Genomic DNA, 27,104 nt, shown 5'->3' with positions numbered 1-27,104 from the left:
CTTTAGTGTGTTGACACTATCCCGTAGTTCCATAAATAAAGGCATCCATTCTGGTGTCGACTCCCTAGGGGGTGACATCCTCATATTTGGCAATTGCTCCGCCTCCACACCAATATCGTCCTCATACATGTCGACACACACGTACCGACACACAGCAGACACACAGGGAATGCTCCTAACGAAGACAGGACCCACTAGCCCTTTGGGGAGACAGAGGGAGAGTTTGCCAGCACACACCAAAAGCGCTATATATAACAGGGATAGCCTTATAATAAGTGCTCCCTTATAGCTGCTTTATATATATCAAAATATCGCCATAAATTTGCCCCCCCTCTCTGTTTTACCCTGTTTCTGTAGTGCAGTGCAGGGGAGAGACCTGGGAGCCGTCCTGACCAGCGGAGCTGTGAGAGGAAATGGCGCCGTGTGCTGAGGAGATAGGCCCCGCCCCTTTTCCGGCGGGCTCGTCTCCCGCTATTTAGTGAATCCAGGCAGGGGTTAAATATCTCCATATAGCCTCTGGGGGCTATATGTGAGGTATTTTTAGCCTTTATATAGGTTACATTTGCCTCCCAGGGCGCCCCCCCCCCCAGCGCCCTGCACCCTCAGTGACTGCGTGTGAAGTGTGCTGAGAGGAAAATGGCGCACAGCTGCAGTGCTGTGCGCTACCTTTAGAAGACTGCAGGAGTCTTCAGCCGCCGATTCTGGACCTCTTCTGACTTCAGCATCTGCAAGGGGGCCGGCGGCGCGGCTCCGGTGACCATCCAGGCTGTACCTGTGATCGTCCCTCTGGAGCTGATGTCCAGTAGCCAAGAAGCCAATCCATCCTGCACGCAGGTGAGTTCACTTCTTCTCCCCTCAGTCCCTCGTTGCAGTGATCCTGTTGCCAGCAGGACTCACTGTAAAATAAAAAACCTAAGCTAAACTTTTTCTAAGCAGCTCTTTAGGAGAGCCACCTAGATTGCACCCTTCTCGGCCGGGCACAAAAATCTAACTGGAGTCTGGAGGAGGGTCATGGGGGGAGGAGCCAGTGCACACCACCTGATCTGGAAAAGCTTTACTTTTTGTGCCCTGTCTCCTGCGGAGCCGCTATTCCCCATGGTCCTTTCAGGAACCCCAGCATCCACTAGGACGATAGAGAAATATATATATATATATATATATAGAGAGAGAGAGAGAGATACACACGTGTGTGTGTGTGTGTGTGTGTGTGTGTGTGTGTGTGTGTGTGACATTTTTTCTGCTCTCTGGCTGGATATCCGTGGTCAAATTGCGGCATTTCAGCGGCTTTGATGACCAGAGGATCAATACACGAATTGCGCGGTGGTGGGGACGATCCCCCAGCCGGCGTCTCAGGAGACCGGATATTGATACAGCAGCAATTTAAATAATAATCGCCAAACAAAAAGCAAGACACATTCAATGAAACTGCTGCGCTCCCCTGACATTACCAGGACGATGAAAGACAGAAAGCAAAAAAAACCCTAAACTTTCCAATTACAGCAGCGGAGGCGAAAGAACGCACGATTCCAGAAATCTCCTTTATCAAATTTAGATTGCTGCACAAGTAGTCTCAAATTAAATTTAGTGGCCATAAAAGCTCATTAGATTTTGCAGTGTCTGGCAGATTGGATAATGAAGTTATGTCATTCACAATTAGCAGAAATTGATACTGCGGCCTTTCTGCCCGTCTCAGCAGTACCGGAACGTGACACGACTTATACTGAGGTTATGGATCCAAGTCTCGGGCGCTCGAGCGCGCATGCCAATCGGGGACATTTCCAGGTAACACTGCTGTTCAGATTTTTAAGTCGTACACCCGAAATAATAAAAACTACAGATGGAGCCTTGCTCATCTAGCCATCTCTGCTGCACCTAGGTGCACCAATGCTTATTAGCATAAGCCTTTCATCTATTGTTCGCATATGCAATACAATACAGAGAGAACAATACAGCAGGGGATTAATTCTGACTGCCCTGGCTCAATTAATCCTATTAAAAGAGATAGATGAGCAGGGCTCCATCTGTAATAGAGCTACTCATTAGCAGTAAGAAACCGAATCGTTAGTTATTTTCCACTCCGCAGTGGTACGATAAGTGAGGGCGCGGTGTTACAGGCACCTGGCGACGAACCAAGTTGCGATTAAGTGACGGAAGAAGAATGAAGACTGATACTGGCTCCCACAAGTACGGCGGTGTGTTACCGGCACGTTTCCTTCCGGCAGTGGTTTGGTTTATCATCAGACAACTGCGTCACTACAGACAGGCGCTGCCGTGATCACTGGTATTTTACCAAAATGCTTCTCAACCAAACAGCGGCATGTTCCAAGACACTGGCGTGGGGGCGGCATGTAGCAGCGAGTGTGTGGCACGTTGGCAGATCAATGATCGCGTATGAAGAACGACCTGGTGCACTGTACGCCTGAACGAACTGCAATACCCAGAAGATGGTGATCTGCACGGTTACATCAATAAAAATTCTTCCGTTATGTTCTAGATTCCAATAACACTAATTGGGCCGGTCTCAGTCAAATCAGGGCAAAGAGAATTACACTGATTAGGGCATTTGTTTTGCAGGAATTACGTTATCCCAACACTACGGCCAACTTACCGCAGAGGACGCAATGGCCAGCTAAACAGCTCCGCGGCATTAATAACCTGTTTCCCGGTAACACTTCGGTAGGTAGCCGGTCAGAATGTTGACCGTACATTTTATATTTAGGTTGAAATATTCCAAAAAGGTATGCTCACATTCAGAACATGTCAACCTAGACACCCTGAGGAAGGACCTTTCTGGTCAGAAAAGCGTTGATTGTGAAAGAGGACTCTCTCCGACTGTGGACTTCCGTCTATTAAGGACATTACCAGATCCACTCATCCTGGGTGAGAAGGAGGAGGCCTGTCTGTGGGTCCATACTGCTACGGAGGGTTCGGCTTGGGGACTATTTTATCTTGCATTTGGAATAAATATCTGTTTGGAAGACATCCAACCTGTGGACGTTACCGGTGTTTACTTACCTCGGTGACGGTGAATCGGGTGTGGAGGTGTGACCTCATGGTTTAAATATACCTTTGGAGGAACGACTAGACCTGTACCCAGGTGACTTCAAATCCAAAGGGGAGCCATACTGGTTTATACCGAGTCCAACCCGAGACTTAGACACTGGGGTAATTGAAGACCTAAAGATACCTTTATGTGTACACATCTCACCTATATTAGATGGTTCGAATATGTATACTGAAGTAATCCTGTCTGCTCTGAGGGATGAATTTCCATCAGCAGGGACATCCGAATTAAGAGAAGACTTATACATCCGATCCAGAAGACTGCGCTTATTACTGGACCATTTATCTAGCTGTAGGTCACCTGTAGCTTCCACCAGCAATTGCGGAGCGGTCTAACTGCGGCTCCTGCATCCTAATGAGCATTCGCCAACGATGACTGGTTGAAACTTCAGCCAATGAGCAAATCCAGGGGAGGGAGTCCCTGTGCAGGTCTCTGGAAAAATGGCGCCCGCCATGTCCCGGAGACCAAATTCACTACCGCGCATGCGCTGTTGCCATTTTGGCTGAGATTTTCACTGCGGCTGCAGCGCCCGACGCTGGACTCCGGAGAGGTTAAGTATTAAAATATGTGTGCGGTGTGGGTCCCCCCCCAGTGTGCACCCATTATAGACAAGCCACTGCGCTCGGCTCCACTGAAGACCACTTCTAGGGCTTGGTGTTTAAAATGTAGCTACTACAGCTCAGCCTGAGGTATACGTGTGGTTCTCCAGCTGTTGAACTACAAGTCTCAGCATGCCCAGTCAGGCAGTTCGGCGGGCGGCCCACGTCTGCTACAGTGTGCGTGTAGGAATGACAACCGGCTCCGTGGCGGGGTGTAATATAGCAATGTCCCGGGCTGCGTGGAATGTGCGTTTCCATGGCAACGATCCAACTACTGACAGCTGGATGTATCGATGGTGACGGAGCAGAGTTTATCCCGTCGTCATGGAAACAGAGGTTTAATCTTAGACTGAATCTGAACACATCACTGACAGCTCAATTAGATTTCCTGCACTAAATTCCAAACATATATATATATATATATATATATATATATATATTATTATGATGAGATATTTGCACCCCACATCTAGGAATGGAGAGTACACTGCACTAATTCCTTCTGTGTATTTGATACATTTTGTCATTAATCTGTCAGTGATACACATCTCCTCATGAACCTCGTTGTCTGACGTTTTCCTAGCTACTTTACAACAGGTGTGCTTGGTGACTGTCTCACCTTTAAAAGCCAATGTGCTGCATATCTGCCTACCCTCCCGCCAGCCGCGGGAGACTCTCAATTTTCTGGTTAGTCTCCCACAGCCCCTGGAAGTGTAGGAGACTCTCCCGCATTACTCAGTGAAGCGGGCAGTATGGGGATAAAATCACTCCAAGCTCCACGGTTGTGTGCAGCCCAGAGGGAGACCAGAAGGGGGGAGACCGGAGAGAGACCAGAAGGAGGAGACCGGAGAGAGACCAGAAGAAGGAGACCGGAGAGAGACCAGAAGGGAGAGACCAGAAGGGGGAGACCAGAGAGAGACCAGAAGGGGGAGACCGGAGAGAGACCAGAAGGGGGAGACCGGAGAGAGACCAGAAGGGGGAGACCGGAGAGAGACCAGAAGGGGGAGACCGGAGAGAGACCAGAAGGGGGAGACCGGAGAGAGACCAGAAGGGGGAGACCGGAGAGAGACCAGAAGGGGGAGACCGGAGAGAGACCAGAAGGGGGAGACCGGAGAGAGACCAGAAGGGGGAGCCCGGAGAGAGACCTGGAGGGGGGGGGGGAGGGGGAGGCCAGAGAGAGACCATAAGGGGGAGACCGGAGAGAGGCCAGAAGGGGGGAGACCGGAGAGAGGCCAGAAGGGGGAGACCGGAGAGAGGCCAGAAGGGGGAGACCGGAGAGAGGCCAGAAGGGGGGAGACCGGAGAGAGGCCAGAAGGGGGGAGACCGGAGAGAGGCCAGAAGGGGGAGACCGGAGAGGGGCCAGAAAGGGGAGACCGGAGAGGGGCCAGAAAGGGGAGACCGGAGAGGGGCCAGAAGGGGGGAGACCGGAGAGGGGCCAGAAGGGGGGAGACCGGAGAGGGGCCAGAAGGGGGAGACCGGAGAGGGGCCAGAAGGGGGGAGACCGGAGAGGGGCCAGAAGGGGGGAGACCCCGGAGAGAGACCAGAAGGGGGGAGACCCCGGAGAGAGACCAGAAGGGGGAGACCCCGGAGAGAGACCAGAAGGGCGGAGACCGGAGAGAGGCCAGAAGAGGGAAGACTGGAGAGAGGCCAGAAGGGGGGAGACCGGAGAGAGACCAGAAGGGGGGAGACCGGAGAGAGACCAGAAGGGGGGAGACCCCGGAGAGAGACCAGAAGGGGGAGACCGGAGAGAGACCAGAAGGGGGAGACCGGAGAGAGACCAGAAGGGGGAGACCAGAGAGAGGCCAGAAGGGGGGAGACCAGAGAGAGGCCAGAAGGGGGGAGACCGGAGAGAGGCCAGAAGGGGGGAGACCGGAGAGAGGCCAGAAGGGGGAGACCGGAGAGAGACCAGCCGGCACAGCGGAGAAGTCTAATTTATAGGAGCAGGCAGAGAAAATCACTGGTGCAATATGTTCTTCCTGTGCTCTGAGCCAGGACTGTGGGATCTAATCAATCACTTCTAGCTGCAGCCACATTAACATTCTAGACTAGCCCTCCGTCTAGATGAAAGGGGGATGACTGCCAGCCAGAGACTGCAAGAGAAACCCATAATCACCGCATCACCGCTGGGCTGGAGACTGCGCAGTACACGTCACAGCTTTACCAACACTATAGGGAAAATTCCCCAATACAGACTGCTCCCCAACCCTGTAATGCAGGACCCATCCAGCCCTCACACCGGCAGCCCCTCGTGTTCTCCACCCCTGTAATGCAGGACCCATCCAGCCCTCACACCGGCAGCCCCTCGTGTTCCTCACCCCCCGTAATGCAGGACCCATCCAGCCCTCACACCGGCAGCCCCTCGTGTTCCCCACCCCTGTAATGCAGCACCCCATCCAGCCCTCACACCGGCAGCCCCTCGTGTTCCTCACCCCTGTAATGCAGGACCCATCCAGCCCTCACACCGGCAGCCCCTCGTGTTCCTCACCCCCCGTAATGCAGGACCCATCCAGCCCTCACACCGGCAGCCCCCTCGTGTTCCCCACCCCTGTAATGCGGGACCCACTCAGCCCTCACACCGGCAGCCCCCTCGTGTTCCCCACCCCCGTAATGCAGGACCCATCCAGCCCTCACACTGGCAGCCCTCTTGTGTTTCCCCGAGCACACTACCACCGTGCCTCACACCTCTATCCCAGTGCCTCACACCTCTTTACAACAATCACAAATGGTGCGCAGGTAAATGCATACAGCGCCGGCTGCACGCGCTGCAATGTGAAATTACTTTGCGGTCAGCACCACAATTGATGAGACCACCCCACCGATCTGTCCCCCTTTCTGTAAGATAATCCTCCTTATGTCTCCCTTCCACCCAACGTTTGTTCCCTGGTTCTAGAAATCCTCTTACACTTTGCTGCTGAACCTGTGATACATTTGTGATACAGACAGTCATCAGGTTGACACCATGGGTCAATGGTCAATAGATCAAAAGGTCGAAATGCAAGTGGCCAACACAGAAAAGGTAGACACGTGGTTTTTCATGATTTTTAGGGTTAGGGCTAGGGTTAGCCAGCCAGAGGGGTCAGTTAGAGTCAGGAACTTGGCATTGGGTTAGGGTTAGGCTGTGGAAGGGGACAGTTAGGCATAGGCCCCGGAGGGGGGGGGGGGGGGGGGGGGGGGGGTTAGGTTTAGGGTTAATGAACAAAACAAACAAAATAACAAAAACAACCATGTGTTCTGTGTCGACCAATTGCGCATGACCTTTTGACCCAGTCAACCTAAATCTATGTCGACCTTGCGACCCTGTCGACTATCTGGTGTTGACCTATTGACTGTCTGTCTATGTTGTGTCAATCTTTTAACCCACACCCACACATTCGGGGGTCCCGGGTTACCATCTCTGTCCATTCTCTCCTCTGAAATTCTCAGTAAGTTTGGATATTGCGGCCTACGCCCTGGTGGGAATGAAGGATAATTTCTGCACAGCGCTGAGTAATACATAAGGCCCATTTCAGTGGCCCCAGTGTTTCCTATGTCACAGTAGTTTAGGTGTGTTCTTACCTTCGACCTACAACGTGACAGTATGACCTCCCTCTTCTTCCTACATCATCAGGTATACTACAGACTACACTGACCTTCCTATCATCCGATACTAATACTCCGAGGTCCCTGCCCTCCGTACAGGGACGGGTGAATAGAGGAGGCCCCTCCCCCTCGCATGCCCTGTGCATAGCTCCGGGAGAACGCTGCTGGTGGCATTTTCCCAGTGATCTCTGTAGTGCTTGGAGGAGAGGTAAGTATGGGTCCAGGGCATGTGGGATGTGCCTCCGTGGACACGGGAGTACTCGGGGTATGTCTACGGGCCCTGGTTAGAATCAAAACCATGTCATTAGCAGCGTCAGACAGCAATGTTGTGCCAAGCTTAGTCCCTTGGTCTTGCTTTATAGACTTCTCGCCTTCCTCTGAATGGGTCAATAAGTCTGATACGGAGTTCCCTATACCGCCCTATTAAAATAAGATTTTACTTACCGGTAAATCTATTTCTCGTAGTCCGTAGTGGATGCTGGGGACTCCGTAAGGACCATGTGGAATAGACGGGCTCCGCAGGAGACATGGGCACTTTAAGAAAGAATTTAGATTCTGGTGTGCTCTGGCTCCTCCCTCTATGTCCCTCCTCCAGACCTCAGTTAGAGAAACTGTACCCGGAAGAGCTGACAGTACAAGGAAAGGATTTTGGAAATCTAGGGCAAGACTCATACCAGCCACACCAATCACATCGTATAACTTGTGATAACTTTACCCAGTTAACGGTATTAACAATCACAGAGCATCAGATAAACTCTGAAGCAACTATAACATAACCCTTATTTAAGCAATAACTATATACAAGCATTGCAGAAAAAGTCCGCACTTGGGACGGGCGCCCAGCATCCACTACGGACTACGAGAAATAGATTTACCGGTAAGTAAAATCTTATTTTCTCTAACGTCCTAGTGGATGCTGGGGACTCCGTAAGGACCATGGGGATTATACCAAAGCTCCCAAACGGGCGGGAGAGTGCGGATGACTCTGCAGCACCGAATGAGCAAACACAAGGTCCTCCTCAGCCAGGGTATCAAACTTGTAGAACTTTGCAAAAGTGTTTGAACCCGACCAAGTAGCCGCTCGGCAAAGCTGTAATGCAGAGACCCCTCGGGCAGCCGCCCAAGAAGAGCCCACCTTCCTTGTGGAATGGGCTTTTACTGATTTTGGCAGCGGCAATCCAGCCGCAGAATGAGCCTGCTGAATCGTGTTACAGATCCAGCGAGCAATAGTTTGCTTTGAAGCAGGAGCACCCAGCTTGTTGGGTGCATACAGGATAAACAGCGACTCAGTTTTCCTGACCCTAGCCGTTCTGGCTACATAAACCTTCAAAGCCCTGACCACATCTAGTAACTCGGAATCCTCCAAGTCACGAGTAGCCACAGGCACCACAATAGGTTGGTTCATATGAAAAGATGACACCACTTTTGGCAGAAATTGCCCTGTCCATATGGAAAACCAGATAAGGGCTTTTATGTGACAAAGCCGCTAATTCTGACACACGCCTAGCTGAAGCCAGGGCTAAAAGCATGACCACCTTCCACGTGAGAAATTTTAACTCTACGGTTTTAAGTGGCTCAAACCAGTGTGACTTCAGGAAACTCAACACCACGTTAAGATCCCAAGGTGCCACTGGAGGCACAAAAGGGGGCTGAATATGCAGCACTCCATTAACAAACGTCTGTACTTCAGGTAGAGAAGCCAGTTCTTTTTGAAAGAAAATGGATAGAGCCGAAATCTGGACCTTAATGGAACCCAATTTTAGGCCCAAAGTCACTCCCGACTGTAGGAAGAGAAGGAAACGGCCCAGCTGGAATTCCTCCGTAGGGGCATTCCTGGCCTCACACCAAGCAACATATTTTCGCCATATACGGTGATAATGTTTAGCCGTCACGTCCTTCCTAGCCTTTATCAGCGTAGGAATAACCTCGTCCGGAATGCCTTTTTCTGCTAGGATCCGGCGTTCAACAGCCATGCCGTCAAACGCAGCCACGGTAAGTCTTGGAATAGACAGGGCCCCTGTTGCAACAAGTCCTGTCTTAGAGGCAGAGGCCATGGGTCCTCTGTGAGCATTTCTTGCAGCTCTGGATACCAAGTCCTTCTTGGCCAATCCGGAACAATGAGTATTGTTCTCACTCCTCTTTTTCTCACAATTCTCAGCACCTTTGGTATGAGAGGAAGAGGAGGAAATACATAAACCGGCTGGAACACCCACGGTGTCACTAATGCGTCTACAGCTATCGCCTGAGGGTCTCTTGACCTGGCACAATACCTCTGTAGCTTTTTGTTAAGGTGGGATGCCATCATGTCTACTTGTGGCAGTTCCCACCGGCTTGCAATCTGCGTGAAGCCTTCTTGATGAAGTCCCCACTCTACCGGGTGGAGGTCGTGCCTGCTGAGGAAGTCTGCTTCCCAGTTGTCCACTCCCGGAATGAACACTGCTGACAGTGCTTGCACGTGATTCTCCGCCCAGCGAAGAATTCTGGTGGCTTCCGCCATCGCCACCCTGCTCCTTGTGCCGCCTTGGCGGTTTACATGAGCCACTGCGGTGATGTTGTCTGACTGAATCAGCACCGATTAGTCGCGAAGCAGGGTCTCCGCTTGACGTAGGGCGTTGTATATGGCCCTTAGCTCCAGGACATTGATGTGAAGGCAAGTCTCCTGACTTGACCACAGACCTTGGAAATTTCTTCCCTGTGTGACTGCTCCCCACCCTCGGAGGCTTGCGTCCGTGGTCACCAGGACCCAGTCCTGAATGCCGAATCTGCGGCCCCCGAGAAGGTGAGCACTCTGCAGCCACCACAGGAGAGACACCCTGGCCCTGGGGGATAGGGTGATCAGCCGATGCATTTGTAGATGTGATCCGGACCACTTGTCCAACAGATCCCATTGAAAGGTCCTCGCATGGAACCTGCCGAAGGGAATGGCCTCGTATGATGCCACCATCTTTCCCAGGACTCGCGTGCAGTGATGCACCGACACCTGTTTTGGTTTTAATAGGTCTCTGACCAGTGTCATGAGCTCCTGAGCCTTCTCCATCGGGAGATAAACCCTCTTCTGGCCTATGTCCAGAATCATGCCCAGGAAGGGCAGACGAGTCGTAGGAATCAACTGCGACTTTGGAATATTTAGAATCCAGCCGTGCTGTTGTAACACTTCCCGAGAGCATGCTACGCTGATCAGCAACTGCTCTCTGGACCTCGCCTTTATGAGGAGATCGTCCAAGTATGGGATAATTGTGACTCCTTGCCGTCACAGGAGCACCATCATTTCCGCCATTACCTTGGTAAATATTCTCGGTGCCGTGGAGAGACCAAACGGCAACGTCTGGAATTGGTAATGACAATCCTGTACCACAAATCTGAGGTACTCCTGATGAGGTGGATAAATGGGGACATGAAGGTAAGCATCCTTTATGTCCAGAGACACCATAAAATCCCCCCCTTCCAGGCTTGCGATGACTGCTCTGAGCGATTCCATCTTGAACTTGAACCTTTTCAGGTATATGTTCAGGGATTTTAAATTCAATATGGGTCTGACCGAACCGTCCGGTTTCGGTACCACAAACATGGTCGAATAGTAACTTTTTCCTTGTTGAAGGAGAGGAACCTTGACCACCACCTGCTGAAGATACAATTTGTGAATTGCAGCTAACACTATTTCCCTCTCTAAGGGGGAAGCTGGCAGGGCCGATTTGAGGTAACGGTGAGGGGGCATCTCTTCGAATTCCAGCTTGTATCCTTGAGACACAATCTCTATAGCCCAGGGATCCACCTGGGAGTGAACCCACTTGTGGCTGACATTTTCGGAGACGCGCCCCCACCGCTCCCGGCTCCACCTGTGGAGCCCCAGCGTCATGCGGTGGTTTTAGTGGAAGCCGGGAAGGAGCTTCTGTTCCTGGGAACTAGCTGTATGGTGCAGCTTCTTTCCTCTACCCCTGCCTCTGGCAAGAAAGGACGCACCTCGAACTTTCTTTCCTTTTTGTGATCGAAAGGACTGCATTTGGTAATACGGTGCTTTCTTAGGTTGTGAGGGAACATATGGCAAAAAATTTGACTTTCCAGCCGTAGCTGTGGAGACCAGGTCCGAGAGACCCTCCCCAAACAACTCCTCACCCTTGTAGGGTAAAACCTCCATGTGCCTTTTTGAGTCGGCATCGCCTGTCCATTGCCGAGTCCACAGGACCCTTCTGGCAGAAATCGACATTGCATTTATTCTAGAGCCCAGTAGGCTAATGTCTCTTTGAGCATCTCTCATATATAGGACAGCGTCTTTTATATGCCCCAGGGTCAGTAATATAGTATCCTTGTCCAAGGTATCAAGTTCCTCAGATAAGGTATCCGTCCATGCTGCTACAGCACTACACATCCAGGCCGACGCAATCGCCGGCCTTAGTAAGGTACCTGAATGTGTATAAATGGACTTCAGGGTACCCTCCTGCTTTCTATCCGCAGCATCTTTTAGGGTGGCCGTATCCTGTGACGGCAGGGCTACCCTCTTGGATAAGCGTGTTAAAGCTTTGTCTACCCTAGGGGAGGATTCCCAGCGTAACCTGTCCGTTGGCGGGAAAGGATACGCCATAAAGCATCCGTTTGGAAATCTGCAGTTTATCTGGAGATTCCCAAGCCTTTTCACATAACTCATTTAGCTCATGTGAAGGGGGAAAGGTCACCTCTTGCCTTTTTTCCCCATACATATAAACCCTCTTGTCAGGAACTGGGGTTTCCTCTGTGATGTGCAACACATCCTTCATTGCTATAATCATATAACGGATGGCTTTAGCCAATTTAGGCTGTAACTTTGCATCATCGCCATCGACACTGGAGTCAGAATCCGTGTCGATATCTGTGTCAACAATTTGGGATAGTGGGCGCTTCTGAGACCCTGACGGCCTCTGCGACATAGGATCAGGCATGGGCTGAGACCCCGGCTGTCCTAAGGCTTCAGCTTTATCCAACCTTTTATGCAAGGAAGTAACATTATCATTTAAAACCTTCCACATATCCATCCAATCGGGTGTCGGCGACGACCCCACATTCATTTGTTCCCGCTCTGCTTCCACATAGCCTTCCTCGTCAAACATGCCGACACAAGCGTACCGACAAACCACACACACAGGGGATGCTCTTTTTGAAGACAGTTCCCCCACAAGGCCTTTTGGAGAGACAGAGAGAGAGTATGCCAGCACACACCCCAGCGCTATATGTCCCAGGAATCACACAGTAACTTAGTGTTAACCCAGTAGCTGCTGTATATACTGTTTTTGCGCCTAATTTATGTGCCCCCCCCTCTCTTTTTACCCTCTTCTACCGTGTTTCTGCAGGGGAGAGCCTGGGGAGCTTCCTCTCAGCGGAGCTGTGGAGAGAAAATGGCGCTGGTGAGTGCTGAGGACAGTGCCCTCAGCGGCGGGCTTCTGTCCCGCGTTTCTGTGTAAAAATATGGCGGGGGCCCATGCATATATACAGTGCCCAACTGTATATATGCCCACTTTTGCCAAGAGGTCTCTAATTGCTGCCCAGGGCGCCCCCCCCTGCGCCCTGCACCCTACAGTAACCAGATAATGTGGGTGTAGTGTGGGAGCAATGGCGCACAGCTGCAGTGCTGTGCGCTACCTCAGTATGAAGACTGGAGTCTTCTGCCGCCGATTTCGAAGTCTTCTTGCTTCTTTCACCGGCTTCTGTCTTCCGGCTCTGCGAGGGGGACGGCGGCGCGGCTCCGGGATCGGACGACAAAGGGTGAGATCCTGTGTACGATCCCTCTGGAGCTAATGGTGTCCAGTAGCCTAAGAAGCAGGACCTATCTTCAGAGAGTAGGGCTGCTTCTCTCCCCTCAGTCCCACGTAGCAGAGAGTCTGTTGCCAGCAGATCTCTCTGAAAATAAAAAAAAACCTAACAAAATACTTTCTTTTATAGCAAGCTCAGGAGAGCTCACTAAGTAGCACCCAGCTCATCCGGGCACAGATTCAAACTGAGGTCTGGAGGAGGGACATAGAGGGAGGAGCCAGAGCACACCAGAATCTAAATTCTTTCTTAAAGTGCCCATGTCTCCTGCGGAGCCCGTCTATTCCCCATGGTCCTTACGGAGTCCCCAGCATCCACTAGGACGTTAGAGAAATTATAATTCCCAGCGATACGCGGCTGTCCTTGTCACCAGACAGGCAGAACGACGCTGAATTGTCATCATCACAGGCGCACAGAAAGGTCGTACAGAGATACAACCCGGATGCATTAGTATTCCGCCCCCATACATCACACATCCGCCGAGACCCGTCCGTCCTGCTGCCATCACTGGGGAACGCCGTGTTCTTCGTGTATAGGAGAGTGATGGCGGGAGCCCGGCACGTCGTATGTCTGCTGACCTTACACAGAACACAACGTTCTCCGCAATGCAGTGTGTGAAAGGAGCAGCAAATCTGTCAGCATGTAACAGTGAGTACCGTTACTGACTGGAGAGACAATGACATACATAGGACACCTACGTCTCGTGCGGACTGTATAGCCGGAGAGGCAGGTAAGGGATCAGTACGCTGATAAGTAGGTGTGTCCTGCAGGGTCCGTAAGTGTCGACAGCAGGTATAACCGGGGTCATGCGCAACTATTTCCCCTTTAACGTTGACCACCGGACCAAAGCGTCAGAGAGAGCGGTCTGATGCCCTTTGCGTTGGGAAAAAGGCGTCCTAAATACTATATATAAAATATGCCATAGGTCAATGCTGAGATGGGACCATCAGCCAGAGGGGTAAAGCTGTAAGTTGGTGATGAAACAAAATGGATTGCATACCTTTCTGACAAGGAATGCTAACGGCACGATAATTAGTGCAGGGGCTAAGGGGCAGAAACACGCTCCTAGAAGCCTAATACACACCCGAGTGACAAAAACGCACCAGCTACTGTCAGGGGGGGATTGGTATGAAATACCTCCAATCAAAATCCCGACGGTCGAAATCCACACCAGCAATTGACCGACGGTCAAAATCCCAACATGGACAAAATCCAGTTATTTAAAATACCGACAAGGTCAAAATACCAACATGAGTTTTTCTTTCTTTTTTTTGTGTGTGTGTGTATGTCGACATAGGTCGACATGGACACCATATAAGTGTACCGCTGCGCTCGCCATGCTGTGCTCGGCACACTATTATATTACCCCTCCAGGTCCACTGGGATGGTAAAGTATGAACAAGTCGGTTTCAATGAAAAAAATCATGAAAAACTCATGTCGGCATTTTGACCTGTCGGCATGTTTACATGTCTGTATTTTGACCTTGTCGGTATTTTGTCCATGTCGGGATTTTGACCGGAGGTAAATTGACTGCATCCCGTCAGGGGAGCTGATCAAAAGTGTCACGCCACCTTACTGTACTAGGCTTACATTAGGACGACCCTGACCTATACCCATCCGCTAGACGCAGACAAAATTACGTAAATCTGCACGGGCGGATCCAGGCCAAGTACGCGACGCTAGAACGGGCTACGAATCTGAAGCTTCTTCTTTCCATGAACACTGCAGATGTATTTGTGAATAAAGAGCCAACCTACATAATCTAACAAGCAGAATGGAACTGTATACACAGAATAAATAGTAATAATAGTAACAGCTGTTATTACCCCTGAGCCATACGGAGAGCAGGCACTGCATATCACAGCATGGTACTACCCTGCAGCAGGTGGCGCATCACGTTAGTGCACCAGTTGCCCGGTTACAGTAACAGTGCAGTGGGGACGGGCGCAGTACGGGAATGGGAAGTTGACTGATATAGCGTCACTGGCGGAGCACGCAGTCAGTATACACTAAAGCGGAGCTGTGCAATTAATCAGCAACATTCTGCAAAGGGTCCGACGTGATGCGTGTGCAGAACAGACACTTTCCTCGCGCTGCGCTATCAGCATTGGAGGCCACGGGCTCCTCTCCCCCCAGGTCAGACACGCGTCAGTCATGCGTACAAAGAATAGGACTGTGCCATATGGTCCAGCTCTCCTACCAGTCAGAATTTGCTAATAAGCAGAGTGCAGACAGTGATGATTTGCCATTGTGTGCTTCCAGCGGCCGCATCAGAAGTATACTGCCAGTGGCTGTACAGGGGAGGGACTTACTGTATGCAGCTACTGGTGGGTGGATGTAACTTTGCACTACTGTCGCGCTAGGGCTCGGTGTAAAATGACATCAGATTTTAGAGCTGTACTTCGCTATCAAAATGGAGAGACAGTCGGTGTACACTGACACTGCGCGTTTCTGGCTCATCTAGGTTATATAGAGGAGAGATAGAAGTCACTAATGGCAGCTTCCCTCTCCAAGAACTGCGACCGCTTGCTACTGTATGTCCCAGCCTGGACGAGCGCAAATCACAATCGCTGTCCAATCAGGTCGCCGTGCATCTTACTGAGCCAGTCACGTGACCTACTGCCCCTAGCAGAAATGGCCTCACTGCCCACTAGCTCATTTCCCCAAATTCACAACGTAGCTTGGCCCTTAGACAATGAGAGCAACCATCTGACTGGTTCCTAATGTTTCCACATAGTTCCTAAATGTCTTTCCACTGAGGGAATGAATCAGGGTCTGAGCAGATGGGAGAACATTTGGGTGTAGAGGATATACGCAATATTATTTTGTTATATTTCCTATTGCAGGGCCTCCCACGGCATTGTATCAGTCAGCCACAGAAGGCGGCACCCCCCCACTGTTCTCTACTGTCACAGAACAGCCCGTTTCCTGTCTATACGGGACAGCCATACACCCTATAGCATGCCTATATATTGCCGGATCAGAGATCTGTATACACGCACTGAACCAGGCCCTCTCTCAGTTCAGGGAGTAAGTGTTTTATTGCTGCGTAGTTGGCTAGTAGTAAAGACATCTATTACAGCAGTAACGGATGAATCCGAGGATTCTGGTCCCAATCTACATTTATAGCGGAGTTATCATTTCATCCATACCTGCGTAGGCCATATTCTTCGGATTTCCATAGGGAGCCCCCGGCTGCACAGGGCTGTAAACAGGATTCATTGTGGAAGACGGAGATTTCTGCAAGAAATCACAAAGAAAAGGGCAATCAGCACAAATTATTATTATTATTATTATTATTACTACTACCAGTTATTTATATAGCGCACACAAATTCCGCAGCACTGTACAGAGAATATTTGGCCATTCACATCGGTCCCTGCCCCAGTGGAGCTTACAATCTATATTCCCTACCACATGTATACACAGACACATTCACGCCTCAATTTTTGTCAGGAGCCAATTAACTTACCTGTATATTTTTGGATTGTGGTAGGAAATCGGCGACCCGGAGGAAACCCACGCAAGTACGGGGAGAATATAAAAACTCCACACAGTTAGGGCCATGGTGGGAATTGAACCCATGACCTCAGTGCGGTGAGGAAGTAATGCTAACCATTACACAATTCGTACTGCACAAATGATACAACACAAGCAAATATGTATCACAGAGAGTTGTATATATCACCGCCCTGACTGCTGTACAGTATATACCCACCCTGAGCTGTATGCTTAGGAGAGTTCTGATAACATTAATGATGAATGGCGCCACCTATCTGTGAACTGGAGGACAAGCGATTGCAAAACCTCCAACGTAGCACAAGGTCCACATTAACCATTCCCTGCCTCCCATAGCACATATATGGAGTGCATGTAATAGATATGTGCAACATACAACACGTAGGGGTAAAGAGAAGGATGACCGGATTACTCTGCCGCCCGGTACCGGCGGGTCACTGATTTCTGGTGATCTGAGTGGACTAACGCTACCACCCGTGTGCAGGACGAGTCATGCGCGCTCGCAGTACCCCCCATAGCTGCAGCAAGCTGCGGTGTTTGGCGACTAGGGCTGTTCTGCAGCGGTGCTGTTCCCACTTTTGTAGGCCGAGACCAGGGCCTGCGTTGGCGGACACAGACTTCCTGGACCCGGCAGAACTTGGGTAAGCTCCGGCTTACCGTCGGTCGCTATGGTGATCCAATGCCGTGTCTTCGGACACAGCACTCGGATTGCAAATGATGATGACAGGAGACGTCTTATCTCCTACAGCCACCTCCTGCTGTATCGGCATTTTATTTGTACGTTATTGCACAGTCGCTTCCCTGCGGCTCTGCAATGTGTTGCGTATCGGAATCAGGCCCAAGGTTCTTCCCAAGTGCAGACGGTGTATCTTTCCCGGGCTCACAGAGGGCCTGATACACAGGTGTGCGCTGCTGCGTCTGCTCTAGCGTCTGTTGGCGGAATGGTGAGAGCGATAATACGCAAACGCCAGTTTTAGCCCTCCCCTGGTGTATTAGTGCACGCCTGAATGTGCGAGCCCTGACACAGCCACTTTCTGCATCTCAGCGCACCGTACCACCGCTGGCGATTCCGGAACAGCGCCACCACATGTACACTCAGGGTAATGCATGCGCAGTAGCAAATAACTGCTCAGATGCGTGAACATGGACACGGCGGTCTCCTCTGAAACAGGCCACTGCAGCCCCTGTCCCCATATAGATACATGCACTGTGCATCAGGTTCCAGATGATAGGTGGACAGTCATTAGGTCCATAATGCACTAGGTACAAAAGGTCAACATGGTCAAAGGTCGACATGTAAAAGGTCGACAGTTCTTAAGGTCAACAGGTTCAAATGGCCGACATGACAATGGGCAACAAGTTTGTTTTTTCCAACTTTTTCATCATTTACCATCCATGTGGACTACGATTGGGAATAGTAACCTGTGCTGAGCTGAGAGGTAGTGGAGTGAGGTGCCTTGCCCAAAGCGTGGAGAGCGAAGTGAGCCCACGAGGGTACATGTTTCCACTAACTTGGCATACATGTAGTTAAACATACAAAATGACACAAAAAAAATCCTTGCGTCAACCATTCCCATGTCAACATTTTGACTGTTGACCTTTTGTGGTGTCTTCCTTTTTCATGTTGACTTACTTAGCCTGTCGACCTATTGACTTGTCAACCTATTTCTGATGGGCCCATTGATCCACACCCCTGTGCATCCACCTGGTGGGCTTTTATAAAGCATTATTTGCCCACCACGTCCCCCTATACCGGGCGTTATGGACCGGGAATCGCCGTTACTGCTAAACAGCTCGGGACTTACTGATCTAAATAAACATACATTTTTATATGTGTAGTATGGTATGCCGGCGGCCGGGCTCCCGGCGACCAGCATACCGGCGCCGGGAGCCTGACCGCCGGCATACCGACAGCGTGGCGAGCGCAAATGAGCCCCTTGCGGGCTCACGGTGGCGCACTACGCGCGCCACGCTATTTTATTCTCCCTCCAGGGGGGTCGTGGACTCCCACGAGGGAGAAAAAGTGTCGGTATGCCGGCTGTCGGGATTCCAGCGCCGGTATACTGTGCGCCGGGATCCCGACAGTCGGCATACTGAAGACCACCCCATTTTTATATGTAGACTTTTTATACTGTACTTGTACTTTTTATCCCAGCCAGTAAGGGGGCAGGGACTTAACCCTGCTGGTACTTCTACCAGGGCATAACTTCACAGCTGCCGTGCCTATACCCTGCGGAGCTGCAGCTACAGGACAAGTTGTGCGCAAGAATCTACATTTTTAGACCCCTGGTGTCGTTAACCCTCTCGCCACCACAATTGTTCCTCTTCTGGTGCTTTGGCATGAGCTGGATGGGGCTCTTGCCACACAGGACCCGATTCAGACCTGATAGATGTTGTGTGAAAAAGCACAGTGGCCGATTATCAAATGACTGCGTGTGCACCGCAATGCGCAGGCGTGTCGCCAAACAGTGACAGGATGGTGCGAAAAATTTGGATCGCACGGGCGTTCGCAGGGTGATTGACAGGAAGCGGACGCTTGTGGGTGGTAACTGCCTGTTTTCTGGGAGTGTCTGAGTAAACGCAGGCGTTCCCAAGCGTTTTCAGGGCGGGTGTGTGACGTCAGCTCCGGGACCGATCAGCCTGTGTGTATCGCGCTGTAGGATTAGGTCCTGGGCTGCACACAGACTGGAAAAACCATTAGTTGGTGAGTGAGTTGCGAACGGATTCGCAGCTGTCCGCTGTCTGGCGGAATTTTCGCACGGCGCACACATGCGATCGCACACTGGCACGGGGCGGGTTTTCACTCTCCATTGGCAAGCGGCTATCTGATCGCAGCCCTCTGCAAAAACGTACAGCGGCGATCAGGTCTGAATCGGGCCCACAGTTCAGTAGAACCCATGACAGGCCCGTCATTACCAGGTCTCGGGTCACCAGCACATTTAGGAGAACAGGAGAGCGGAAAAGGAGTATAAAACCAAACACACGCCGATTTCATTTGCAGAGCTCGGTCAGCGCCCCCACCCCCATTAGATTGCGCTAGTATGTAAGGCCCGGGGTGACCTGCCTCATTACATAATGCATTTCTGAGAGAACTATTTTACAAAACATCCCACATCCGCATTCCCGTCCTGCTGTCCATGTGTTTCTGGTTAGTGCTCCTGAAGAGTCAGGAGAAAGGGTCATAACAAGAAAACCCTTTCAGTGATGCACCGGTCTGCGGTATATTAATTTAGCAGATATAGCAACGCCAGTAAACAGTAAGCCCTCCTCCCCCTAACCCCAACAGCTAATATACCCAGAGAGGAGCCAGTGTCCTTCAGGTGAGGCAGTGGGACCCCAGGAGATGAATGAACTAACACCCCCACAACTGCTGTGATCGGCCTACTCTAGACCCACCAGGTGCCACTCTGAGGGACGGTGCAAACCACTCACACTGGCTGCATAATAACTAGGTAGGTGGGGGGGGCTCGGTACTAGGGGAACACCGGTGATTTTGGCCATGAGGCTTAAGGTTCCAGTTATCACAATTCCGTAGTCTGCTTCTCTCAGTGCAGCTGTATCGTGTAACCATCTACCATTAAGTTAATCTGTTTCCAATCTGTAAAGCCCAAATTCCATCCGTAGCCATAATATCAACAGCCAGGACACAGCGACGGCAGAGAACCAAGGGTCACCGCGGCCACATTCTGAAGGGTCTCTCTGCAATGCGGTGACTGTTACAGAAGCCATTGATCTGCACAGTTATTAGGTCTGTATTACGATGTCACTTCCTTTTTTGCCCAAACAACGGGATTCCTGCATTTATTCCAATGCATCTAATACAGTAATGTTGGAACACAGGTTCCGAGTTAATGATAATAAAATTAAAATAAAAAATACCCTGACATTTCTCCATTAATCCCGACACTCATTTAAGCACTCCTCGCCACATGAGATTTATGGGTTATCTTAACTAAGGAGAGTTGAAGCACAGAAGCGTTTGCTGCAGCTGTGGCCTGAGGTCCGCCGATAAGACAATATCTGCAGCGACATCTAAAACATGTCTTAATACCGCCTGTAGTATGAGAGGAGAGATAAGACGCAGGCTCTTCATCATTCCGCAGGAGGCAGCCGTCTGCTCTCACGCTTATCTCCCAAAATATCGCCTTCCTGCGCTATCACAGAGGGTTCCTCAGGCCGGCTTCCTCTCCCTTACCAATTACTGCAGTCCTAGTTACAGATACCGGCAGAGAGAGACTGAATCTTCATATACAAATAGCCTGACATGCATAATGAGGCCGCACATCTGCACGCCTCTTAATAGCGCCAGCCTCAGTCTACGTTGCCCCCTTATCATACGGCACTGCAGAGTATGTCACAGATCTATATATAAAGGACATGGAGAATCTATCTGAATCACTCAGTACTGTAGCTATAAGAAAAGTGGAGAGAATAAAGAGATGGTAAGAAACACGCGCAGCCGGCGGGATAAGAGGAAGTGCACGCTGCAGCTTGTTCAGTGCAGACATTGGACATTTCCCTGGACAAATCTCTGAGACTTGGGACTGTCCTTAGAAGTCAAGGGCTGGTGACAACCGTGTTGAAGGTGCTTTTATTGTACAGAGAGAGAATGAATGGTTAGTGGATAAGGAAATGTACAGACAATGTGGTAAATTTACTAAGATGGCAGTTCTATTTAGGATGGGATGTTGCCCATAGAAACCAATCAGCTTCTACTTCTCATTTATCTAGCACCTTCTAGAAGATAATACCTGGAATCTGATTGGTTGCTATGGGCAACATCCCATCTTAAATAGAACTCCCATCTTAGTAAATTTCCCCCAATGATGGAGATTTTGGTTGGGGAAGGGACAGCCACTTGGCACAATGAATTAGGACTGTCCTGTAAGGCCAACCAGGCAGGAACCCACCCACAAGTATTGCGTGACTTCATCATAAGATATACGCATTCAGACAACTTCATCCAACAGCTGATCCCGGGTCCCCTGGCTTTATAGCATTCTCTCGCTGCTGCGCGGAGCTATATATTATCTATTTATGAACAGTTATTTATATAGCGCACGCATATTCTGTAGCACTTTATAGAGAATACATCAGCTATTTTGATAAGTCAACGTCTGAAAGGGACAACTGCCTGGATAGGTGACACGGGTGTAGTATGTTAGGTCGATTAGACTTAGGTCGACAGTGTCTAGGTCAACCACTATTGGTCGACAGAAAGTAGGTCGACATGTACTAGGTCAACATGCCTGTGCCTCTCGCTCTGTGTGTGCCTGTACCTCTCGCTCTGTCTCTCTGTGCGTGCCTGTACCTCTCGCTCTGTGTCTGTGTGTGCCTGTACCTCTCGCTCTGTGTCTCTGTGCGTGCCTGTACCTCTCGCTCTGTGTCTCTGTGCGTGCCTGTACCTCTCGCTCTGTGTCTCTGTGTGTGCCTGTACCTCTCGCTATGTATCTCTGTGCCTGCCTGTACCTCTCGCACTGTGTCTTTATGTGTGCCTGTACCTCTCGCTCTGTATCTCTGTGCGTACCTGTACCTCTCGCTCTGTATCTCTGTGCGTGCTGTACCTCTCGCTCTGTATCTCTATGTGTGCCTGTACCTCTCGCTCTGTGTCTCTGTGCGTGCCTGTACCTCTCGCTCTGTGTCTCTGTGTGTGCCTGTACCTCTCGCTCTGTATCTCTATGTGTGCCTGTACCTCTCGCTCTGTGTCTCTGTGCGTGCCTGTACCTCTCGCTCTGTCTCTATGTGTGCCTGTACCTCTCGCTCTGTGTCTCTGTGCGTGCCTATACCTCTCGCTATGTATCTGTGCGTGCCTGTACCTCTCGCTCTGTGTGTGCCTGTACCTCTCGCTCTGTGTCTCCCTGTACCTCTCGCTCTGTGTCTCTGTGTGTGCCTGTACCTCTCGCTCTGTCTCTCTGTGCGTGCCTGTACCTCTCGCTCTGTGTCTCTGTGTGTGCCTGTACCTCTCGCTATGTATCTGTGCGTGCCTGTACCTCTCGCTCTGTGTCTCTGTGTGTGCCTGTACCTCTCGCTCTGTATCTGTGCGTGCCTGTACCTCTCGCTCTGTATCTGTGCGTGCCTGTACCTCTCGCTCTGTGTCATTGTGTGTGCCTGTACCTCTCGCTCTGTGTCTCTGTACCTCTCGCTCTGTGTCATTGTGTGTGCCTGTACCTCTCGCTCTGTGTCTCTGTGCGTGCCTGTACCTCTCGCTCTGTGTCTCTGTGTGTGCCTGTACCTCTCGCTCTGTGTCTCTGTGCGTGCCTGTACCTCTCGCTCTGTATCTCTGTGCGTGCCTGTACCTCTCGCTCTGTGTCTCTGTGTGTGCCTGTACCTCTCGCTCTGTGTCTCTGTATGTGCCTGTATCTCTCGCTCTGTGTCTCTGTGTGCCTGTACCTCTCGCTCTGTATCTCTGTGCGTGCTGTACCTCTCGCTCTGTGTCTCTGTGTGTGCCTGTACCTCTCGCTCTGTATCTGTGTGTGCCTGTACCTCTCGCTCTGTGTCTCTGTGCGTGCCTGTACCTCTCGCTATGTATCTGTGCGTGCCTGTGCCTCTCGCTCTGTCTCTGTGTGTGCCTGTACCTCTCGCTATGTATCTCTGTGTGTGCCTGTACCTCTCGCTATGTATCTCTGTGCGTGCCTGTACCTCTCGCTCTGTATCTCTGTGCGTGCCTGTGCCTCTCGCTCTGTATCTCTGTGCGTGCCTGTGCCTCTCGCTCTGTGTCTGTGTGTGCCTGTACCTCTCGCTCTGTGTCTCTGTGTGTGTCTGTACCTCTCGCTCTGTGTCTCTGTGTGTGCCTGTACCTCTCGCTCTGTGTCTCTGTGTGTGTCTGTACCTCTCGCTCTGTGTCATTGTGCGTGCCTGTACCTCTCGCTCTGTGTCTCTGTGCGTGCCTGTACCTCTCGCTCTGTGTCTCTGTGTGTGCCTGTACCTCTCGCTCTGTGTCTCTGTGCGTGCTGTACCTCTCGCTCTGTATCTCTGTGCGTGCCTGTACCTCTCGCTCTGTATCTCTGTGCGTGCCTGTGCCTCTCGCTCTGTGTCTCTGTGCGTGCCTGTACCTCTCGCCCTGTGTCTCTGTGCGTGCCTGTACCTCTCGCTCTGTGTCTCTGTGCGTGCTGTACCTCTCGCTCTGTCTCTCTGTGCGTGCCTGTACCTCTCGCTCTGTGTCTCTGTGTGTGCCTGTACCTCTCGCTATGTATCTGTGCGTGCCTGTACCTCTCGCTCTGTGTCTCTGTGTGTGCCTGTACCTCTCGCTCTGTATCTGTGCGTGCCTGTACCTCTCGCTCTGTGTCATTGTGTGTGCCTGTACCTCTCGCTCTGTGTCTCTGTACCTCTCGCTCTGTGTCATTGTGTGTGCCTGTACCTCTCGCTCTGTGTCTCTGTGCGTGCCTGTACCTCTCGCTCTGTATCTCTGTGCGTGCCTGTACCTCTCGCTCTGTGTCTCTGTGTGTGCCTGTACCTCTCGCTCTGTGTCTCTGTATGTGCCTGTATCTCTCGCTCTGTGTCTCTGTGTGCCTGTACCTCTCGCTCTGTATCTCTGTGCGTGCCTGTACCTCTCGCTCTGTGTCTCTGTGTGTGCCTGTACCTCTCGCTATGTATCTGTGCGTGCCTGTGCCTCTCGCTCTGTCTCTGTGTGTGCCTGTACCTCTCGCTATGTATCTCTGTGTGTGCCTGTACCTCTCGCTATGTATCTCTGTGCGTGCCTGTACCTCTCGCTCTGTATCTCTGTGCGTGCCTGTGCCTCTCGCTCTGTATCTCTGTGCGTGCCTGTGCCTCTCGCTCTGTGTCTGTGTGTGCCTGTACCTCTCGCTCTGTGTCTCTGTGTGTGTCTGTACCTCTCGCTCTGTGTCTCTGTGTGTGCCTGTACCTCTCGCTCTGTGTCTCTGTGTGTGTCTGTACCTCTCGCTCTGTGTCATTGTGTGTGCCTGTACCTCTCGCTCTGTGTCTCTGTGTGTGCCTGTACCTCTCGCTCTGTGTCTCTGTGCGAGCCTGTACCTCTCGCTCTGTATCTCTGTGTGTGCCTGTGCCTCTCGCTCTGTATCTCTGCGTGTGCCTGTACCTCTTGCTCTGTGTCTCTGTGCGTGCCTGTACCTCTCGCTCTGTGTATCTGTGCGTGCCTGTGCCTCTCGCTCTGTGTCTCTGTGTGTGCCTGTACCTCTCGCTATGTATCTCTGTGTGTGCCTGTACCTTTCGCTATGTATCTCTGTGTGCGCCTGTGCCTCTCGCTCTGTCTCTGCGTGCCTGTACCTCTCGCTCTGTATCTCAGTGTATGCCTGTACCTCTCGCTCTGTCTCTCTGTGTGCGCCTGTGCCTCTCGCTCTGTATCTATGAGCATGCCTGTGCCTCTCGCTCTGTGTCTCTGCGTGCCTGTACCTCTCGCTCTGTCTCTCTGTGTGCGCCTGTGCCTCTCGCTCTGTATCTCTGCGTGCCTGTACCTCTTGCTCTGTGTCTCTGCGTGCCTGTACCTCTCCCTCTGTGTCTCTGTGTGTGCCTGTACCTCTCGCTCTGTGTCTCTGTGCGTGCCTGTACCTCTCGCTCTGTGTCTCTGCGTGCCTGTACCTCTCGCTCTGTGTCTGTGTGCCTGTACCTCTCGCTCTGTGTCTCTGCGTGCCTGTACCTCTCGCTCTGTGTCTCTCTGTGTGCCTGTACCTCTCGCTCTGTGTCTCTGTGCGTGCCTGTACCTCTCGCTCTGTGTCTCTGTGCGTGCCTGTACCTCTCGCTCTGTGTCTGTGTGTGCCTGTGCCTCTCGCTCTGTATCTCTGTGCGTGCCTGTACCTCTCGCTCTGTGCGTGCCTGTACCTCCTCTCACTCTGTATCTCTGTGCGCGCCTGTGCCTCTCGCTCTGTATCTATGTGCGCGCCTGTGCCTCTCGCTCTGTATCTCTGTGCGCGCCTGTGCCTCTCGCTCTGTATCTCTGCGTGCCTGTGCCTCTCGCTCTGTCTCTCTGCGTGCCTGTACCTCTCGCTCTGTATCTCAGTGTATGCCTGTACCTCTCGCTCTGTCTCTCTGTGTGCGCCTGTGCCTCTCGCTCTGTATCTATGAGCATGCCTGTGCCTCTCGCTCTGTGTCTCTGCGTGCCTGTACCTCTCGCTCTGTGTCTCTGTGCGTGCCTGTACCTCTCGCTCTGTGTCTCTGTGCGTGCCTGTACCTCTCGCTCTGTGTCTCTGCGTGCCTGTACCTCTCGCTCTGTGTCTCTCTGTGTGCCTGTACCTCTCGCTCTGTATCTCTGTGTGTGCCTGTACCTCTCGCTCTGTGTCTCTGTGCGTGCCTGTACCTCTCGCTCTGTGTCTCTGCGTGCCTGTACCTCTCGCTCTGTGTCTCTGTGCGTGCCTATACCTCTCGCTCTGTGTCTCTGCGTGCCTGTACCTCTCGCTCGGTGTCTCTGTGCGTGCCTGTACCTCTCGCTCTGTGTCTCTGCGTGCCTGTACCTCTCGCTCTGTGTCTCTCTGTGTGCCTGTACCTCTCGCTCTGTGTCTCTGTGCGTGCATGTGCCTCTCGCTCTGTATCTCTGTGCGTGCCTGTACCTCTCGCTCTGTGTCTATGTGCGTGCCTGTACCTCTCGCACTGTATCTCTATGCCTCTCGCTCTGTGTCTCTCGCTCTGTGTCTCTGTGCCTCTCGCTCTGTGTCTCTGTGCCTCTCGCTCTGTGTCTCTGTGCGTGCCTGTGCCTCTCGCTCTGTGTCTCTGTGCGTGCCTGTACCTCTCGATCTGTGTCTCTGTGCCTCTCGCTCTGTATCTCTGTGCGTGCCTGTACCTCTCGCTCTGTATCTCTGTGCGTGCCTGTGCCTCTCGCTCTGTGTCTATGTTCGTGCCTGTGCCTCTCGCTCTGTGTCTATGTTCGTGCCTGTGCCTCTCGCACTGTATCTCTGTGCCTCTCGCTCTGTGTCTCTGTGCCTCTCGCTCTGTGTCTCTGTGCGTGCCTGTACCTCTCGCTCTGTGTCTCTGTGCGTGCCTGTACCTCTCGCACAGTATCTCTGTGCCTCTCGCTCTATATCTCTGTGTGTCCCTGTACCTCTCGCTCTGTGTCTCTGTGCGTGCCTGTACCTCTCGCTCTGTGTCTCTGTGCGTGCCTGTACCTCTCGCTCTGTGTCTCTGCGTGCCTGTACCTCTCGCTCTGTGTCTCTCTGTGTGCCTGTGCCTCTCGCTCTGTGTCTCTGTGCGTGCCTGTGCCTCTCGCTCTGTCTCTGTGCATGCCTGTGCCTCTCGCTCTGTATCTCTGTGTGTCCCTCTGCCTCTCGCTCTGTGTCTTTGTGCGTGCCTGTGCCTCTCGCTCTGTGTCTCTGGCTCTGTATCTCTGTGTGTCCCTGTGCCTCTCGCTCTGTGTCTTTGTGCCTGCCTGTACCTCTCGCTCTGTGTCTCTGTGCGTGCCTGTGCCTCTCGCTCTGTGTCTCTGTGCATGCCTGTGCCTCTCGCTCTGTATCTCTGTGTCCCTGTACCTCTCGCTCTGTATGTGCCTGTGCCTCTCGCTGTGTCTCTGTGCATGCCTGTGCCTCTCGCTCTGTATCTCTGTGTGTCCCTGTGCCTCTCGCTGTGTCTTTGTGCGTGCCTGTGCCTCTCGCTCTGTGTCTCT

At 51.8% G+C, this 27,104-nt stretch overlaps 1 protein-coding gene across 5 annotated transcripts in view; it reads right to left on the bottom strand.

Moving 5' to 3' along the window:
- FAM168A (family with sequence similarity 168 member A) overlaps positions 1-27,104 on the bottom strand; it is a 209,116-nt gene that overhangs the window by 41,193 nt on the left and 140,819 nt on the right. For all 5 annotated transcript variants that reach the window (XM_063951189.1, XM_063951190.1, XM_063951192.1 and 2 more), the window contains one exon: positions 16,174-16,261. In XM_063951189.1, the coding sequence (XP_063807259.1) occupies positions 16,174-16,243 (70 nt within the window). In that variant the 5' untranslated portion in view covers positions 16,244-16,261. The remainder of the gene's footprint in view (positions 1-16,173; positions 16,262-27,104) is intronic.

The sequence above is a fragment of the Pseudophryne corroboree genome, chromosome 2, assembly GCF_028390025.1.
Source record: "Pseudophryne corroboree isolate aPseCor3 chromosome 2, aPseCor3.hap2, whole genome shotgun sequence".
Lineage (NCBI taxonomy): Eukaryota > Metazoa > Chordata > Amphibia > Anura > Myobatrachidae > Pseudophryne > Pseudophryne corroboree.
This window is presented reverse-complemented; position numbering and strand designations above follow the sequence as displayed.